At 49.1% G+C, this 18,929-nt stretch overlaps 1 protein-coding gene across 1 annotated transcript; it reads left to right on the top strand.

Annotated features, from left to right (window-relative positions):
• Positions 1-2,431: 2,431 nt before the first annotated feature.
• Positions 2,432-18,696, top strand: THBS1 (thrombospondin 1). The gene is made up of 22 exons (XM_008142985.3): positions 2,432-2,601; positions 3,162-3,257; positions 3,491-4,050; positions 4,914-4,989; positions 5,325-5,524; positions 5,641-5,763; positions 6,782-6,875; positions 8,331-8,504; positions 8,817-8,993; positions 9,281-9,454; positions 9,698-9,825; positions 9,926-10,078; positions 10,523-10,741; positions 11,181-11,288; positions 11,835-11,994; positions 12,151-12,269; positions 13,852-14,086; positions 14,277-14,504; positions 14,673-14,944; positions 15,413-15,510; positions 15,614-15,753; positions 16,648-18,696. Exons 2-22 carry the CDS (start codon positions 3,191-3,193, stop codon positions 16,653-16,655), a joined length of 3,513 nt encoding a protein of 1,170 aa, XP_008141207.2. The 5' UTR covers positions 2,432-2,601; positions 3,162-3,190; the 3' UTR covers positions 16,656-18,696.
• Positions 18,697-18,929: the final 233 nt, after the last annotated feature.

Below are 18,929 nucleotides of genomic sequence, written 5' to 3'. Positions count from 1 at the left end.
GCAACTTGGCAGGGAGAGCACTGGGCCTTCTCCCTGGAAGGCCCCTCACTTGGGTCCATGTCAGATTGTTGGCCTGAAATCCAGCATTTGTGTGCTGAGGATACACACACATTCCAGGGACAATATCCCCGGCATCAAAGGTATAGGTTTTCTTTCCCTTTATCCCTCTCCTGCTTCTCGCCAAGTGTTCAGGAGTATGTAGGTCTCTGGGGAATGTCTCCAGCACACACTGACCCGCAGCAATGTGGGCAATTCCTAGAAGCTGTCCAGACACCCCCTCCCCAGTGATCTTCTTTCCACGGGAACATCTGAGGTCCCATGGTTTGGGGAAGGCCTTTGTGGAAAAAAACCCCTGGAACTCTGTCAGCCTTCTCTGACAAGAAAGCTCTTTCCCGCTGCCATATAGGTCACCCTCCTATTTGTAAAGTATGTAGGAGGTTGAAAGAAGGTCCAAGAAAATTCCAGAGGAATTCCTACAGTCACGTAGTCACAAGAGTGGCGAGGCTGAAGGTATAGTCCAGTGAGCTTCTACTCCAACCACAGGGCCAGGGCAAAGGAGATGATCTTTTTACGAAAAGACAGGTGTATTCTATTTTTGTGGACCTCGAGCCCTCAGCTGACCTGCATAAAAATTAGCCAGTGTGCCAAAGGAGCAGGGGGCCATAAGCTGGCCATTCCTCCAAAAACTGTTCCTAACTGAGGACCCAGTATCATGATAAGTAGTAGCAAGTGACCCAAAAAAATCACCTTTCAAGGAGCTAACAGGGTAGGAAGAAGAAAGGGGAGGGGCATGTGTGGCTGCTAACTCTGGAATCTTCAGATCTGTTTGGATGAGTCATTACCTATGACTGCCACAGCAGGCATCTGATTTGACTAATCATCTGATAGAGACTTTTATTTCTGTCCCTCAACATGTGAAATCCCTCTGACCATGGGGTTCAGTTATTACTTAAGCAACAAACAAACGTGTGTCTTAGAAACATACTTGTCATCTTCTAGAAATACTTGATGTATATTGAGCAACGAGAAAGCACTCACTCGGTAACACACACACACACACACACACACACACACACACACACATGCACCTTGTCACACAACACTCCCACACGCAAAAAGTGAAATTGCTGCGTGATGAATGTAAGCTCGTGGGTGTTTCCAGCAATTAGGAGTCCTGCCAGGTCTGTGCGCTGAGAAGGGAGGTGAACCCCAGGGCTTTCCCAGCCTGTGCCCTGTGTCTCAAGGCCAGGGGACCACAGCAGGGAAGTGTGGCTGCTGGACACCCCAGCCCAAAGAGATGAATGGAATTCCAGGCAGCTGCCGTCATGCTGGCTTGGGACAGTGGCTTGGAGACCAGACTTCCAATGACAGAAGCTTTATGAGGCAGCGCTCATGGCAATTGGTGCGCCCACAGAAATGTAACCCACACCTCGGTTTCAGGAGCCGAAAAAATGAAAAGAACGTTTAGGGAGGGAAAAAAAGGAAATAAAATAATAGGCAGAGGGCAATTTATTACTCTGTGAGTCTGTTCTGTAAATAGTTTAAGACTCTGGAGCCAGATGGTTCTGCAAACCCTCCAACCAGGAGTCACGTTAAGAAGCACGAGTGGACACAAAAACTGTTTTTCAAGACAATTTCAATTCTGGCTTGCGGGAACTGGATACAAGCTCCTTAACATTCCTGACTAGAAAGAAGTTGCCCTCACAGGTCCCCTTGATCAGAATACGCATACCGCCCCCAAGCGGCAAGCCGTGTAAGCGCCGTAGCAAGCGGGAGAAGCTCGGCCGGCCCGCACTGCCGCGAAGGTGCCCAGAGGAGCAGCGGGAGCGCGCGCTCTGCACGCCGCCTGGACAGCCCGCGGCGCCCACCTCCCCGGGGGGTCAGGCGGAGGGCAGGCGAGGGCTGGAGCACGCGGCGCGCGGCTCCCCATCCCACCAGCATGGGTGGATGAGGGTCACCAAGTATGAAAGCTGGAACCTCTTGAACCACTGGGTCTCTCTTAGTCCCAATTACTCGGTCGAACCCCCTCCCCCTCTTTTTTACCAGCGGGCCCCGGGAGCCGGGTGTGTCTGAGAGCCCCCTGCGGGTCTTGGCTGGGTGACAGTCACCGGTCGGGATGCTCACAGCGAGCGCAGCGGCCTGCGTGGCGCAAGAGCCAAAGTGCTGAGCCTGTGCGCCACAGCCGCGTGGGCGGGGAACCTCGTTTTCTGAGAAGTTCCAGGGCTCTTCGAACCCAGCCCCCGCCTCCCCCCTCCACTTTCTAGCTGGAAAGTTGTGCGCCGAGCGGCGGGGGGCGGAGAGAGGAACCCAGACTGGCCCCCCTCCCGCTTCCTGCCCGGCCGCCTCCCATTGGCCAGACGCATGCCCAGGAATGTGAGCGCCGCTTTATAAGTGCGGGCTCCTCGGCCTCCAGTCACTGCAGCCCAGCCGGCCAGCCAGACCCCACTCCCGCGAACTCTCCCCGCAGCGAACTCTCCCCGCAGCCTTCACACGCCGCCGCCGCCGCCGCCGCCTCCCCGGGCCGGGCGCGCTGCGCTCTCTAGGACTCGGCGCCCTCGCTGCCACTCGCCACTCGGAGCCGCTGCGCCCGTGAGCACACAGGTAAGGGGGTCTCCCAGCCGCCACCGAGGACCAGCGCTGCCCTGATCCACCCCGGGCTCCAGCCCCTCCAGGGACTTCGGACCCCATTCTGTCCCTCCAGCTGCTGGGGGTCTCCTCTGGTGGAAGAGCTTCAGAGCTATATTCTCCAGCTCTGGGTTCACAAACCACTCCTCAGGGCACCCCAAGATTTTCTCCTATTCTCTATGTTCCCCATAAATCTTCCTACCAGTTCTCTAGAGAAGGAGTCCACTTCCCCAGGTCCTCCCGGTACCCCCGAGACTACATCTTCTGGTCCTGCTGTTTACCCTCACCTTCCCAAGGAAACCCCCCAGATGGTTGGCCTTTGCACCCCTCCACACACCCCACTTTAAAAACACAATCTCTTGCCTTCAACTCTCACTTTCTTCCTGATGCCCGCTCCAAAGTAAATTCTGTTCTCCCTCATCCAGCAAATGTGGGGCCGAGGGGGTCCCCAGGGACCGGCCCCATGCCCAGCCCCGGGTTTTGCCCCCTCTCCCTGCTTTGCCACTTCTCACCCTGCGCTCTGCTTCCTGCTGCAGGCTCCCTGCTGGGCACAAGCAGCTCCGCCATGGGGCTCACCTGGGGACTCCGTGTCCTGTTCCTGTTGCATGTGTGTGGCTCCAGCCGCATCCCAGGTGAGTCTGTAGAATACCTTTGAGGGGGAGGGAAGAGGAGGAGGTGCTGGTTACCCCAGGCGTGCCCCCCTCCCAGCTCTCCTCTCCCATTTCTCCCTAAGCCCCGACTGAACATCAGGATTCCCTTCCCGTGGTTTCCACACTGTCCCTCTGGCCCCATCCATCCCTCAGAGCTGAGCCCCCCACCCCGGGCCCCTGTCTAGAAAGCTCACAGTGTGTCCCGCTCCTAACAGAGTCTGGGGGAGACAACAGCGTGTTTGACATCTTCGAACTCACCGGGGCCGCCCGCAAGGGCTCTGGGCGCCGACTGGTGAAGGGCCCTGACCCTTCCAGCCCAGCCTTCCGCATCGAGGATGCCAACCTGATCCCCCCTGTGCCTGACGACAAGTTCCAAGACCTAGTGGACGCCGTGCGTGCGGAGAAGGGTTTTCTCCTCCTGGCCTCCCTGAGGCAGATGAAGAAGACCCGAGGCACGCTGCTGGCCGTGGAGCGGAAGGACCACTCCGGCCAGGTCTTCAGCGTGGTCTCCAATGGCAAAGCGGGCACCCTGGACCTCAGCGTGACCGTGCAGGGGAAGCAGCATGTGGTGTCGGTGGAAGAAGCGCTCCTGGCCACCGGCCAGTGGAAGAGCATCACGCTGTTCGTGCAGGAGGACAGGGCCCAGCTGTACATCGACTGCGAGAAGATGGAGAACGCCGAGCTCGACGCCCCCGTCCAGAGCATCTTCACCAGGGACCTGGCCAGCATTGCCAGACTCCGCGTCGCAAAAGGGGGTGCCAACGACAATTTCCAGGTGAGGCATCTTCTCTGATTCCTGGTCTCTGGAGCCAGCTTCTCTGTCCGGAGGGCACTAGCCAGAGAGGCAGGGGTTCCAGGACAGGAAGCACTGCCTGTGGACTAAAGCAGGGGTGCTTAAACTTTAGGGAGTTTCAGGATCGCCGGGAAGTCTTACTGCTGCACCCCACCCGGAGTGTCAGGTTCAGCAGCTCCGGGCTGGGGCCTGATAATTCCCTTTTCTAGGAAGTTCCGGCTGAGGCTGATGTTGGTGGGGGTCTTCTGGGGACCACACTTTGAAAGCCACTAAAGGAAGTGAATGATTTTCCCATAACAGCTTGTTCAAGCCTTAGTTTCTTCTTATACTCTTCTCAAGAAATACCACTTACTTCAAATGCATCCAACCAACTGTAATATTGCTTGAAATGGATACTTTGTTTGAGCAGAATAAATACCACTTCGCTATTTGATCCCCCATGGGGATGTGGCGGGTCTCAGATAAAAGGTTAAAGTGGTGGTGATTTGCTGCTGCAGCTTCTTTTTTTTGGTTAAACTTCTAGGTCTTTGCAACTGTGGCTTTGAAACTCCCACCTTTAACTCTTTGACACGAAGACTGTCATTATATCCTCGACCACAGTATCAGATCCCACTTCCTGTGGCCCCAAGTAGGCCGATAACCGAATTCTTTGTAAAATACTGAAGACTTGGCAGAAGACACAATTAAGATGTTGAAGTTGTTTGGCAATTTATGTTGGTGTGTTATCTTGACCTGGTGACCTCAACAGGGAGCTCTTTCAGACTTCTAGAATAATGACTGCGTGCTTCTCCTCCCACGCCCCTCCCCCGAACACTCTGCGAGTAACGTGTGTCCTCTGCCCACAGGGGGTGCTGCAGAACGTGAGGTTTGTCTTTGGGACCACACCAGAAGACGTCCTCAGGAACAAAGGCTGCTCCAGCTGTGAGTGCCCGTCTGTTTTTAGGGTACCTGGGGAAATTGGGGGATTCACTTAAAGCAAGCTGAGAAACTTAAACAGTGTTGGTTGTGTGTAAATTACCCTGGGTAACATGATAAGAGGTACATAAAAGTGGCCTTAGAAGGCTGTTACACACACACACACACACACACACACATATGCACACACACACACATGCACACACACACATACACACACACACACACACATCCCCTCCACCTGCATCCCTCGCCCCGAGTGAAATGTCTTCTACAACTAGGAACTCCGGTGAGAGCACCTTCTGCTCCTTTTCTCATTGTGTGTGCTTGTTCCTTGGCAGCTACAAATGCCATCCTCACCCTTGACAACAACGTGGTGAATGGGTCCAGCCCCGCCATCCGCACCAACTATATCGGCCACAAGACAAAGGACCTGCAAGCCATCTGCGGCCTCTCTTGTGATGAGCTGTCCAGCATGGTCCTGGAGCTGAGGGGCCTGCGCACCATCGTGACGACGCTGCAGGACAGCATCCGCAAAGTGGTCAGTGGCCTCCAGCCCCAGCCCTTGAGCCTGCGCCCCTGCAGGCTTAGCCTTTCATGTGGTCCTGAGCGGCTGGAAATGAGCTTGGACACTGATGACCTTTCCCCCCCTTTCAGACTGAAGAGAACAAAGAGCTGGCCAATGAGCTGAGGAGGCCTCCCCTCTGCTACCACAACGGAGTCCAGTACAGGAATAACGAGGAATGGACGGTTGATAGCTGCACCGAGTGCCGCTGTCAGGTAAGGGCTCTTTACAAACTGAAATCCAAATCGATGGCATGTGTTTGAAGCCATGGCCTCTGGGGAAATACCCAGTTGGCCACACAAGCTCTTTTTTATGTTCCATGGCCTGATACCAAATACGTGTGTGTCTGTCTGAGATGCAAGTATGACATCTATAAATCTTCTTTAAACTCTCACAGAATTTTCCAAAGTTATACCCCAGGCTAAGTATCTAAAAGAACAAATCTAAAACATCGGAATAATTGACCTGCTTTATTTCAGAGACTAAGTGTTGAATGTCAGGTGAATAACACCTGGTTGGAACAGCCTTTTCCCCCAGCCCTGATTTGTATTCAGCTATGACAAGGAGGTTCTTTTAACACAGTACAGACTGTCAGACTGTAACTCAGCCCGACATTGTTAGGACGCCACTGTCCCCTTAGCTCAGATGGCCCTGCCCCAGTGCGTGTCACGCTAGCTCTCCCCAGTGCCCGTGGCAGGTGAGTTTGGGGGTTCATCTGGCTCAAGCAAAATCAAGCTTAAATACAAATCACAGACTGCTGGATTTTGGAGCCATCTTTATTAAATTCTCATTCTTCTCCAACGTAATATAAAGCCAGATCTATACATGAGGGGGGAAATATGCTCATTGATCTGCTTTTCCCCATGGAGAGAATAATTTTTAAATTTAAAAGTACCAGCTGAGTTTTAGGAGTTCAATCTCAGATGCAATTTAATTGATTTGACTTATGATATTTTGTGATTCTCTATGGATAAATTCTTCATGTAATAACTTTCACCATGGACTAAGTAGCAATTAAGAAAGAACTCTCCAAGGAATGGAGTGACAAGTAACTAGTCCAGAACTCTGTCTATAATACTGGTGGCTGCAAATAAGACAGCCCTTCTATCGAAATCATTCCAGCAGAGCACGTGTAGCCCTGACCATTCATCGAGGGACTGAAATGTTATCGTATGGAAGCTTCTGCTTGCAGTATGTTCAGTAACCCATTTCTTCCTCCCTCTTGCTCTGCAGAACTCAGTTACCATCTGCAAAAAAGTGTCCTGCCCCATAATGCCCTGCTCCAATGCCACAGTTCCTGATGGAGAATGCTGCCCACGGTGTTGGCGTAAGTTCCTAAAACTGCGTAGCCATTCTCCAGTGACTAGGGCAGCTCTGCATAAATTCTGGGCTCCCACCCCCACTTCCATCGCATGTTGTCATTCAGCTTTTTGCTGCAGCATCTGGTTACCTGGTGGCTTATTTGCTGTATAGAACCAAAAACGCCATTATGACTAAATTACGGTATGGGCAATCGTAATCTGGATTACGGTATGGGCAATCATAATCTTGGTATAGCTTATTGATCCCAATTGTATGCTTTGAGGAATAGAGAGATGGGATTTATAGCAGCAGTAATTCCAAGTTCTTAGACTGCTTCTAGAATTTGGCCTTATGGCCCAGAGTTAAGGAAAATCTGCTCACCAGGAATATTGATGGTCTACAGCGCAAGCATTGGACTTAATTGGGCCAAAAGTCCTATCCAATATATCTGTAAGGACAGGAGGCCTAGTAGAGTAACAGCAGTTAGAGTTTTAGGGTACCAAAGAAAGGGGGCACTACATTGTTCCATGGCACCCTACCCCTGGTTTTTGTTGCTAGTATAAATTAATCACTGTGCTGAGACAATGTTGAATGCAGTAGTACAAGTCATAAAAATGATTCATCACAACAAAGATAAGAAATAAAACAGGAAAGTAGCGCTAGCCCTGCACACACCCCTCCACCCACACACACTGGTCACAGCTCAGGATAACCAGCCCCGCCCAGGGATCGTGTTCCCAATGCTGGCGCTGTAATAATCATTTGCATATCTATTTCTATTCAGCATTCACTTCAGGTGCGGGTTAAAGGAAACAGAGCTAGCTGGGGACTAGCGGAGTTTTGAACTTGAACCAGGGGTTGCTAGGAAAACTTCCAACTGATGGCAAGAGAAAACAAGTTCTCTATCTTGTGTCTGATACAGCTCGGTGTGATTGTAGCCATGGTGCCCGGGCACATGGTAAACAAATACACTCTCCTCCTGTGAAAATATGTGCAGAGAAGGCCCCAAATGCTAAGGTGAGGGGACCAGCACACTGATGAACCTCATGACCGAGTTGGAGCCCAGAGCCAAAAGCAGCTGAGCTGCCTTCAAGCTCACCTGTCAAACGCATGGGCAATGGCTCCCCTAAAAATCAGAAGTGGCTCCTATAAGCTGCCTAAAACGCTGGTGTTCTTGAAAGTCTGAGAGTGGAAGTGCCTACCAGTCAGGAAAGGGAAACTCATTTGAAATGCAGAGAAGAGAGGTGAAAGGAGGCAACATGAATAGAAGAACACAGTGGGAGAAAGCAGAGCTGTGCTGACCCGGGCCGGCATTCCATTACCCCGTGCAGTACCCACAGTGACCTGGGATAAACCCCTTGGCTATTCGCCTAAGAAATAGACTGCTTTCCTCCCTCTGGCAAGGGAAGGAAGTCCTGAACAGAGCAGTCTGAAGAATAGTCTTAATGACCACACGCAAACGAACCTGTCTCCTCCGCAGCCAGCGACTCCGCGGACGACGGCTGGTCCCCCTGGTCCGAGTGGACCTCCTGCTCCGCGACCTGTGGCAACGGGATCCAGCAGCGCGGCCGCTCCTGCGACAGCCTCAACAGCCGGTGCGAGGGCTCCTCCGTCCAGACGCGGACCTGCCACATCCAGGAGTGCGATAAGAGATGTGAGCATCTTGGCCCCTTGGGAATGTGGAGAACTGACCTGTTCTCGTCATCACCACGAGCAGCTCCAGAGCATAGAGGCTCAGGGCACAGGTGCTAGATGGGACAGAAGCCTCGTCCCACCACGTACCTGGTCAGGCTTGAGCACAGTGCACCCCTCCGAGACGCTTTCCTCATCTGCAAATGGGGGACGATAATGGTTCTCGATAGGGTTACTTTGAGGAATTTAGTTAGGTGACGCGTTTAAAGCGGCCGGGCCGGCACAGGGGCTGGCTTGTGGCCCGCACCCGGTAACCCCCAGCTTTGTGCTTTAGTTAAGCAGGATGGCGGCTGGAGTCACTGGTCCCCGTGGTCATCTTGTTCGGTGACGTGCGGCGATGGCGTGATCACAAGGATCCGGCTCTGCAACTCGCCCAGCCCCCAGATGAACGGGAGGCCTTGTGAAGGCGAAGCTCGGGAGACCAAAGCCTGCGCCAGAGACGCCTGCCCTGGTGCGTGAGCAGCTCTGCCCCGCTGGGGGCCGGGCGCCTGCCCTAGCTGCTCAGTGGCTCGTGGAGGGGAAAGGTTACTCTCTAGAGAAACAAACAAACTCCTGCATACTCAGCAGTTTCTTTTAATGAAAACCAGAAAGAAAACCATTTCAAACTCGCCCTCTTCCCAAACGTGCTTCACGCGTCAGGGTGGCAGGGTTTCCTGAGCAAACGTAGGGGAGTCTGCTGTGACAGATCCGGTGTTCGCAGTGGACCTTAACGTCTGCGTGTGGTTTGCTTTCTGACAGTCAACGGAGGCTGGGGTCCCTGGTCACCGTGGGACATCTGCTCCGTCACCTGTGGGGGAGGGGTGCAGACACGGAGCCGGCTCTGTAACAACCCCACCCCCCAGTTTGGAGGCAAGGACTGCGTTGGCGACGTGATGGAAAACCAGATCTGCAACAAGCAGGACTGCCCCATCGGTGAGCCACGCAGCCCCGGACAAAACCGCCCTGGGGGGTTCTTTTAACCGAATGCCACGGTCAGCATTCAAGGGGGCTCTGGCTCTGAACGGCCCTGAGCGGTTTGATTATTTTCAGTTCCCGGTGAACAACACAACCTCAAGTTATCCCTTACACAGACCCTACAGGATTTTACCCCGTGTGGTATTTTTAGTGACCAGTATGGCAGCGTAGACCAACCATTTCCCTGTTCCCTTGTCTCAGATGGATGCCTGTCCAACCCCTGCTTTGCTGGGACCAAGTGCACCAGCTACCCGGATGGCAGCTGGAAGTGCGGTGCTTGCCCCCCGGGCTACGGCGGAGATGGCATCCAGTGCAAAGACATTGACGAGGTGAGGAACCGATGCTGCCCCGGGAAAGCAGGGAGCCTGTCCCCCTCGTTCCCCGGGCAGTGTTCCCTAAACACGAAGCAAACTGGCGTTTCTCCCCTAGTGCGCCCTGGTGCCTGACGCCTGCTTCAGCCACAACGGAGAGCACAGGTGCGAGAACACAGACCCCGGCTACAACTGCCTGCCCTGCCCGCCGCGCTTCACTGGCCCGCAGCCCTTCGGCCGGGGCGTGGAGCAGGCCACGGCCAACAAACAGGTACCGCGGGCCAGACGGGCGGGCCAGCGTCAAGGAGGGTGCCCTCGGCGGGAACAACCAGGAAAGGGAGAAATGTCATTGCATCACCTTCACAAAAAACCGGGAAGGGTGAATGCACCATCCAGCCTTTAGAATCAGGGCTAGAGAATCGGTTGTAAGTCCAGCAGCGGAAGGAGAGTCCATCAGATTTGCAATGCTGCTCTGGAGTAACTTGTGAGCAATGGTGCTGAGCAATTTCGGGAAAAACACATAAAGAGGTGTTACCCTGCAGCCGGGACACCCACGGGGTGGGGGCGGGGGTGAGGGGAGGGACAGAAGTGACCCACAGCCTTCCCCATGGAGCCTGTCTGTTCGGAGATGACAGGGACCTGGGTTCTTCTTGTTTCTGCCGTTTCTGGAGACGCTTGAAGGCTCTGCATTAACATCAGGATGGTGTCTTCTCAGGTGTGCAAACCCCGCAACCCTTGCACGGATGGGACCCACGACTGCAACAGTAACGCCAAGTGCAACTACCTGGGCCATTACAGCGACCCCATGTACCGCTGCGAGTGCAAGCCCGGCTACGCGGGCAACGGCATCATCTGCGGGGAGGACTCCGACCTGGACGGCTGGCCCAACGAGGACCTGGTGTGCGTGGCCAACGCAACCTACCACTGCAAGAAGGTAACCCGCTCCCTCACACGCCTCCCCGAGGGCACCTCAGCCTGACCCAGAGAATCGGCGAGGGGATTTTAAATGCTACAAGTCTGAAAACGAAACTGAAAGATCAGGTCACCCAAAGGCAGAGCATTAACTCTCCATCAGAGTAAAGCACCAAGAATGTGGCCGTGGCGGCCCTTTGGCACAGGTGTCCCATAGTCCGTTATTTTGTCCAAAGAAATGTTCACCTCCCGACCAGACACCAGCAGACTATGGCTTGTGTTCCCAGCATGTACAGAGCCGAGAGCATTTATACAAATTCTTTATCTATCCCCCAAGAAAATGTTCAAATTTTTGCCTTCCCATAAAAAATACATGTTACCGAGTAGCATTCAGTGCTTCCATGTGTGAGCTGAGCAAGGACGTGCGGACTGCGGCTAAAATGAGCGTTTTCTCTTTCCAGGACAATTGCCCCAACCTCCCCAACTCAGGGCAGGAGGACTATGACAAGGACGGAATCGGCGATGCCTGTGATGACGACGATGACAATGATAAAATTCCAGATGATAGGGTAAAAACAATGTCTTCCACTCCTCTTTCATCTTTCCTATCCAGTTACAGCATGAAACACTTTCAGATTCACTGAATTTATAAAGTTATAAGGAAAAATATACCAAAATGGTACATAGGATAGTTTGAGGACATAAATGTTGCCACGAGAACTTTTAAATAAGGGTTATGTTTTTCATCACAACCTTCCTTCACCCCATTTGAGCAAGATAACTCATAAATGAACAAATGACACTTGGCTCCCCAGAGTCATCTGAAATGTTTTATCTAAATTACAGTAAAATTTGCTTTGGGAGTATTGAGAACTGAGATGAGCTTATATTTACATCTCACTGACTTAGAGCCCCCAGGAATCCGTGTTTCCTTCGTGATGTCCTGGTTTTTAACTTGTGCAGTGATCCTTTTACACTGAGTGCTCAATCGGTATAGCCACTTGGTAGGAAGTAACTGTTGCAGATATTTGCAGTTTTATAGGATGCAGGTGGTTTGAGCTTCAAGCTGGTTTCACAGACAATGTTGTAAAATGCTCCATTTCTTCTCTTTCCAGGACAACTGTCCGTTCCATTACAACCCAGCCCAGTATGACTACGACAGAGACGACGTGGGAGACCGCTGTGACAACTGCCCCTACAACCACAACCCCGATCAGGCTGACACGGACAACAACGGGGAAGGAGACGCCTGTGCTGTCGACATCGATGGGGACGGTAAGGCACTCCCCGGCTCCAGCAGGCCCCCAGGCAGTGGTGACCTCACTCCGCTATGGAGTGGTTGCTCTCCAGCCCTGGCTGCTCTCCAGTTTGTGCAGTTTTGTTGAAACAACCGAGGCGGAGATTTCACCTCATGTGTCCCGTTCTCTGCAGGTATCCTCAATGAACGAGACAACTGCCAGTATGTCTATAATGTGGACCAGAAGGACACCGATATGGATGGGGTTGGAGATCAGTGTGACAACTGCCCTCTGGAACATAATCCAGACCAGGTAGGTGGACTCCTCTCAGAAGCTTTCAGTCAAGTATTGGAATGTCCCTTTCTAGGCCTACGAAAAGTAGAGTGCAGACACTCGTTCCCATGGCTCTCGGTGATCTCGTAGCCAATCATAATATCTTTAGGTAAACAGTTTGCCTGATGGGGTCTCCTGGCAGAGTCCCATCGATCATCAGCATGGCAGTCTCGTAACTTCAATCTTGTCTTGTACAAGAAGGTCTGCGGGACTTGTTCCGCATGAAATACCATTAAGGTAAATTATACAGAGTCGAAATCTAACAGCTCTAGTATGTTAATCATTATTTGAGACTAGGAGATAAAAGAAATATCCTGAAGCAAAACAACCATTTTCATGGCTAATGGTATAATCTCGCTGGAAGAAAATCATCAAACTAAAACTACTACCCCCAAACGGGCGATAATTCATTCTTCAAAAGTGTTTGGCATTGCAATCAGATATCGCTGTCCACCCATGCTGGGGAGTGCTACAGACTGACATTAGCCAGGACAGTTTCCATGTCTGAAAGTATTTATTTTCTTGTGCAGTTGCCCATAGTTACTTCCTAAGTACAAAAGTTAAGGTATTTTTTTTCTTCTAAAATGCATTGTTCTGGAAATTTAGAAACTAGCTTTTTAAAATGGGAATATTTTTATAAGATTCAAGATATGAGAAGTACAGCTTTTTCCTCCTAGTATTTGCTCTTATGAGGTCCTGTAAAACAAAGGCAACAAGATAAAGAGCTTTGGGGCCATAATGGGGAAAGTGTGCATGATCTGATATGGCTTTGCTGACCAAATGGTAATGAGAGTCATATTTTGAGATTGGGTCTTACCATAAATTAAATGTGTTCAATATCATTTAACCTCCCTGGATGAGTTTTTGGTTCTTCAGACTGTGATCAGATTTATAACAAAATTCAGGCATCATGTAAAAACCTTACTAAGAGCAAGAAAAATTCCAGTTTGTGTATAAATGATCCTTAAGCATCCCACGCACACTGGATAATGTAAAAGGACTCTGAGAAATATAGTTTTGGAAAATCTTAGTTTTGACTTGATCTCAGCCAACAGACGACAGTCTTTATGGACTAGATGTATAAAACCAAATACCCAAAAATAAAGGAAACTAATGGACCCTACCATATGAGTTACCCAGTATGCATAAAAACAGTGCCGTGTTCCCATGACTTGATGGCCTAGAGTAGAAGTTGACATGTCAACAAATTTACAATTGAAACCCTTCAATGGAAAAGTAATAAAATGTACCCAAAGATTTCATTTAACATTAAGATAGAAGCAGTTAACATTGCATTTCATCCTTAGTGAATAATGCTTTCTATTTAATTTTATTTAGAATGTTTTATATTTTTTTAAACTCTTAAAAAATCCCTTTTCAAATTTTCATATGAAAACAAGGATTAAGGAAAAAAACTTAAAATGTGTTACTATTACTGTCTTTTGGCATAGCATATAGACTTGACACTCCACCAGCCACATCAAACATTAGTGAGTTTTGCATAAGTGATCATTAACATTAGTAACTTACACCTCAATTTACCCTCCGTTTCTCTCTCTAGCTCGACTCTGACTCGGACCTCATTGGAGACACCTGTGACAACAATCAGGATATTGACGAAGATGGCCACCAGAACAACCTGGACAACTGTCCCTACGTGCCCAACGCCAACCAGGCCGACCACGACAAAGACGGCAAGGGAGACGCCTGCGACCATGACGACGACAATGACGGCATTCCTGACGACAGGGACAACTGCAGGCTCGTGTCCAATCCTGACCAGAAGGACTCCGATGGTGAGTCATGGAGCCACCTTCTAAGAGAGGAACTGAAACCAGGGCCCTCTAGGTTGAGGACATAAACGCAAAGTTGAATGCACACTAGAGGGTGAAGACACTAACTGCCAACCTTGACAAGATGGGAGTTTCTGACACCAGTGATAACAGTGTTTCAGAGTCTCACTGAACGCTTGCCTTTCTCACTTAGGTGATGGTCGAGGTGATGCTTGCAAAGATGACTTTGACGATGACAGTGTGCCAGACATCGATGACATCTGTCCTGAAAACATTGATATCAGTGAGACTGATTTCCGCCGATTCCAGATGATTCCTCTGGACCCCAAAGGGACATCCCAAAACGACCCTAACTGGGTGGTTCGCCATCAGGGTAAAGAGCTCGTCCAGACGGTCAACTGTGATCCTGGACTTGCCGTAGGTGAGTAGTGAGTTCTTTGCACAACAGGCTGGCCTACAGGGGAAAGCAGCAAATGTAAAACCTGGCAGCGAGTGTGTCCCTGTGGGTACTAGGATGTCTGGGAAGGGAATGGAGAACCTTCTGACAGCTGCCGTTTCTAACCTGGGTCTGGCCTCACTCACCTTCCAGGTTATGATGAGTTTAATGCTGTGGACTTCAGCGGCACCTTCTTCATCAACACCGAAAGGGACGATGACTATGCCGGATTTGTGTTTGGCTACCAGTCCAGCAGCCGCTTCTATGTTGTCATGTGGAAGCAGATCACCCAGACCTACTGGGACACCAACCCCACAAAGGCTCAGGGATACTCGGGCCTTTCTGTGAAAGTCGTGAACTCCACCACCGGGCCTGGCGAGCACCTGCGGAATGCGCTGTGGCACACAGGAAACACCCCTGGCCAGGTAGGAGCAACCCCACAACCCCTATAAGGCTGACACAGACAACAACGGGGGGAGGGAGGGAGGGAGGGAGGGAGGGAGGGAGGGAGGGAGGGAGGGAGGGGGAGCTTGACCAGCACGAGGGATGCTGTGCTTTGACCGTGACTCAGGGAGTCTTAGAAATCACGTCCCCACCATCAGCTGCAGCACTAAGCTCTGCTCTGTAAACCATAACTGTCTGAGAGGGGAGCTCGCCATAACAAGAGTTACCCTTCAGATCCAAAGGCAGTTTCAGTCTCTTCAAACAAAGAGGCTCCTTCTCTTCTCTCTTTCTACTTCACATGTGCCTTCAAGGGCACACATCAAATGGAAGAGGCCTTAGAAAAATCCTACGTTTCAGCCCTCTAACGTAGGTCAGCTTGGCACTTTTCAGTCTCACAGAATGAAATATAAACCTTCTCATCACGGTTTCAACCTTTCCCTCTCCTTCAGGTGCGCACCCTGTGGCATGACCCCCGTCACATTGGCTGGAAAGATTTCACCGCCTACAGATGGCGTCTCAGCCACAGGCCAAAGACTGGTTTCATTCGGTAAGATCGCACTCATTAAATTTCACTTACAGTCCCAACGATGGGCAGGAAGGAAGAGACAAACAAAGAGGTGTCACTAATGACCTTTTCTTTCTTCCTACAGAGTGGTGATGTATGAAGGGAAGAAAATCATGGCTGACTCAGGACCCATCTATGACAAAACCTATGCTGGTGGTAGGCTAGGGCTGTTTGTCTTCTCTCAAGAAATGGTGTTCTTCTCCGACCTGAAATATGAATGCAGAGGTAGGTGCAACACTATAGTGAATGGACAGTGGACATATCTAATTCAGACTGGCACCGACAATGCCAATTATGGGGGAGTCTAATTTAAAGACTGTTTTACAGACAGGGTCATCTGTAGTTTGCTGTTGAAGACCATGGTAAAAATGAAATAAGGCCTATGAACTGTGGCTTATGAAATCCTGAGTCTTGTTAACAGTATCAGTTTGCTTAGCAATCTCTGTGCTTTTCATACACAGTGCGAAGGTAAACCGCAGGCAGGCTCCTGCACAGGTTAGGCCACACTAATACTACTGAACATTTGACATGCTCCCTGTAGTTTTGTCTGTGCCGTTGCAGCACAAGTTGCTTTCACATTCTTCCCCTGTCGTACAAGGAAGGGAGAGTGCTGCCTTCACGTCGGCATGTTCACTTTCACTGTTCACCTGAGCTGTTTTCCTCTGTCCTCATTCGCTCTGTGGCCACCTAACCTCATGGAGGCCAGCACTGGGGCTGCCAAAAGAATAAGCGCTTCAGAAATGTTTACAGGGACAAGGCCTGATGCCAACAAGATCCATTAGAGTAAAAAGATGGTTCATTTACTCGAAAATATTTAAATTATGATATAATCTTTGAGTCTGAATGTTTAACATAAAATGCCCTAAACTTTAAACACTGAAGGTCTTAGAGAGCATAGCCCAAATCCTAAGTTCTGCAAGGTCGAGCTGTACCAACCTCCTAACAACAGTGTTCAAACACGTTAACATTTAATTTTATAAGCTGGCCATCTTATATTATGCTTTTGTCATTATAAAAGTAGAGCCATACCTAGGTTGTTTATTCATTAACTGATATTAAGGTAACAATGCCTTTGTGAAATAGTTTTTATTTATATATCTGTGTTTGTTTACTTAACAGATTCCTAATCTTCAAACTGTTGATCAAAAGACTGATCATAACCAATGCTGGTATTGCACCTTCTGGAACTATGGGCTTAAGGAAACCCCCAGGATCACGCCTCCCTGCTGCCTCTTTCTCTGCTTGCATCAGTGTGGACTCCTAAAACATGTGACTTGACTCAAGAAAAATGCAATTTTCCAAATCAGACTCAGCATTCAGCCTCTGAACGAGAAGAGAATCTTGCAAGAATATAAACAGTGACGTTGGTCTGCTTTTGGAAAAAAGCAGAAGCATCCACCTGCCTCAGTGGGAAGGTGCCAGCTCCACCCAGCTTTGGTCAGAGCAGGCTGCTATTGTGAGGCCTTCTCTGAGCAACGGACTCAGAAGCCCTTTCAGGCACGTCAGAGAAGGGAGGACTCACTGGCATTGGCAAACAACCACTCCTGACCTACTCCCTCGGGAATAGGGGGAGCAGGGCCAAAGCTCGGGGTGGGGGGGGGGGGCACATACCCAAGAGATGATTGTATGAGGAAAATATGGAGGAACTGTTACACGTTTGGTACTAAACCATTTTCAGGGGATTGAAAGACTATTGCTGGATTTCATGATGCTGACCGACCGGTGTTAGCTGATTGGCACTTACATAGAAGCAGGGGAGGGAGGGAAGGACTGACTTCTGGACTTCCTCTCGGATCCCCACCCCTTACACGTCACATGTAGTGACCAGAATAGGGAGGCAGGATTAAACCAGAGTGTAAGGCAGTGCTGGCTGCCACTGCCTAGTTACACTGGAATTGTCGGTTTTATTCCAGATATAGCTTGTGCAGATGTAGCAGGAAAATAAAACCTACCATCTCAGAGAGCACCAGGCTGCCTCCCCAGGGAGGGGCAGCCATGCTTGTATTTTTATGGTTAGAAAGGCACAAAATTATCAACTGAGACATTCCTTTTCTCTTTTTTCCTGAATATCATGGAGTTTTCCAATTCTTTTGGACTGTAGTTTTGGGTTTTTTTACACTTTACAATGTAAAATATTTATTTTTCACCTACTCTGGAGAATTTGTCTGAAAGACTTCATGGAACAGGAAGAAGCATAAGGACTATCCATATCACCTTTGTTGAGTCTTCATGACTGTAAGATTGTAAATACAGATTATTTATTAACTCTGTTCTACCTGGAACCTAGGTTTTGTGTGGAAAGTGAGAGTAGGTATTGAGCTTTATCAGCCAACTCTGGCAAGGAAGGGCACGAGGGAAATCAGCGTAGCGAGCTGCTCTGCTTTGTGCTTAAATGAGTTGGGATTTCTTGTCTTTTCCAGCGGGATTAGCTGGCTGTCCATTTGCAAGTGCGTTTAGATGGCAAAGAAAGCCATGAGGCCTTTGATACTGTTTTACCCCACCCCTTGTGCCTATTTCCAGGGAGAAGAAAAGCATCTACGCTTATTATTTTTTCATTTTTCCAAAAGAAAAAAATGACAAAGGTGAAACTTACATACAAATATTACCTCATTTGTTGTGTGACTGAGTAAAGAACTTTTGGCTCAAGCAGAAAGAGTTTAAGTGTCTAACAAACTTAAAGCTACTGTAGTACCTAAAAAAGACAATGTTGTACATAGTATAAAAATTCTTTGCAGAAAAGTATTCCCAGTAAGGAAATAGCATTGAAATGTTAAATACATTTTCTGAAAGTTATGTTTTTTTCTATCATCTTGTATACTATTGCTTTATTTTTATAAATTATTTTCTCAATGCCATTGGAATAGATATCTCAGATTGTGTAGATACGCTATTTAAATAATTTATCAGGAAATACTGCCTGTAGAGTTAGTATTTCTATTTTTATAAAATGTTTGCACACTGAATTGAAGAATTGTTGGGTTTTGTTTTGTTTTTGATTTGTTTTGCTTGCCCCACCCCGTTTTTACTATTTGCCAATACCTTTTTCTAGGAATGTGCTTTTTTTTTGTACATTTTATCCATTTTACATTCTAAAGCAGTGTAAGTTGTATATTACTGTTTCTTATGTACAAGGAACAACAATAAAACATATGGAAATTTATATTTATACTTACTGTATCCACATTTATTTGTTCTCTATTGGCTTTATGTTATGAGATATGGATAAATTCCATTTTTTAATCAGTATGACATGCATAGTCCCCAAAAAGGATATTAATAAAATGTCACATTTTATTAATGTCACTTATTGAATCCTTTTCAAAATCTAATTCTGTTTCTTAAAAAAAGAAGAAAAAATGAAAACAAAGGGGGAAAACCAGGATTGAAGCATATAAATTTCT

This window comes from Eptesicus fuscus, chromosome 5 (genome assembly GCF_027574615.1).
Source record: "Eptesicus fuscus isolate TK198812 chromosome 5, DD_ASM_mEF_20220401, whole genome shotgun sequence".
In the NCBI taxonomy this organism is placed as follows: domain Eukaryota; kingdom Metazoa; phylum Chordata; class Mammalia; order Chiroptera; family Vespertilionidae; genus Eptesicus; species Eptesicus fuscus.
Note: the sequence above shows the minus strand (reverse complement) of the source record. Positions and strands in the feature narration are given on the sequence as shown.

Coding starts and splice junctions, on each gene's coding strand:
- THBS1 (XM_008142985.3), top strand. CDS start 3,191: ATGGGGCTCACCTGGGGACTCCGTGTCCTGTTCCTGTTGCATGTGTGT. Junction 9,455..9,697: donor CAAGCAGGACTGCCCCATCG/GTGAGCCACGCA, acceptor CCCTTGTCTCAG/ATGGATGCCTGTCCAACCCC. Junction 11,995..12,150: donor TGTCGACATCGATGGGGACG/GTAAGGCACTCC, acceptor CGTTCTCTGCAG/GTATCCTCAATGAACGAGAC.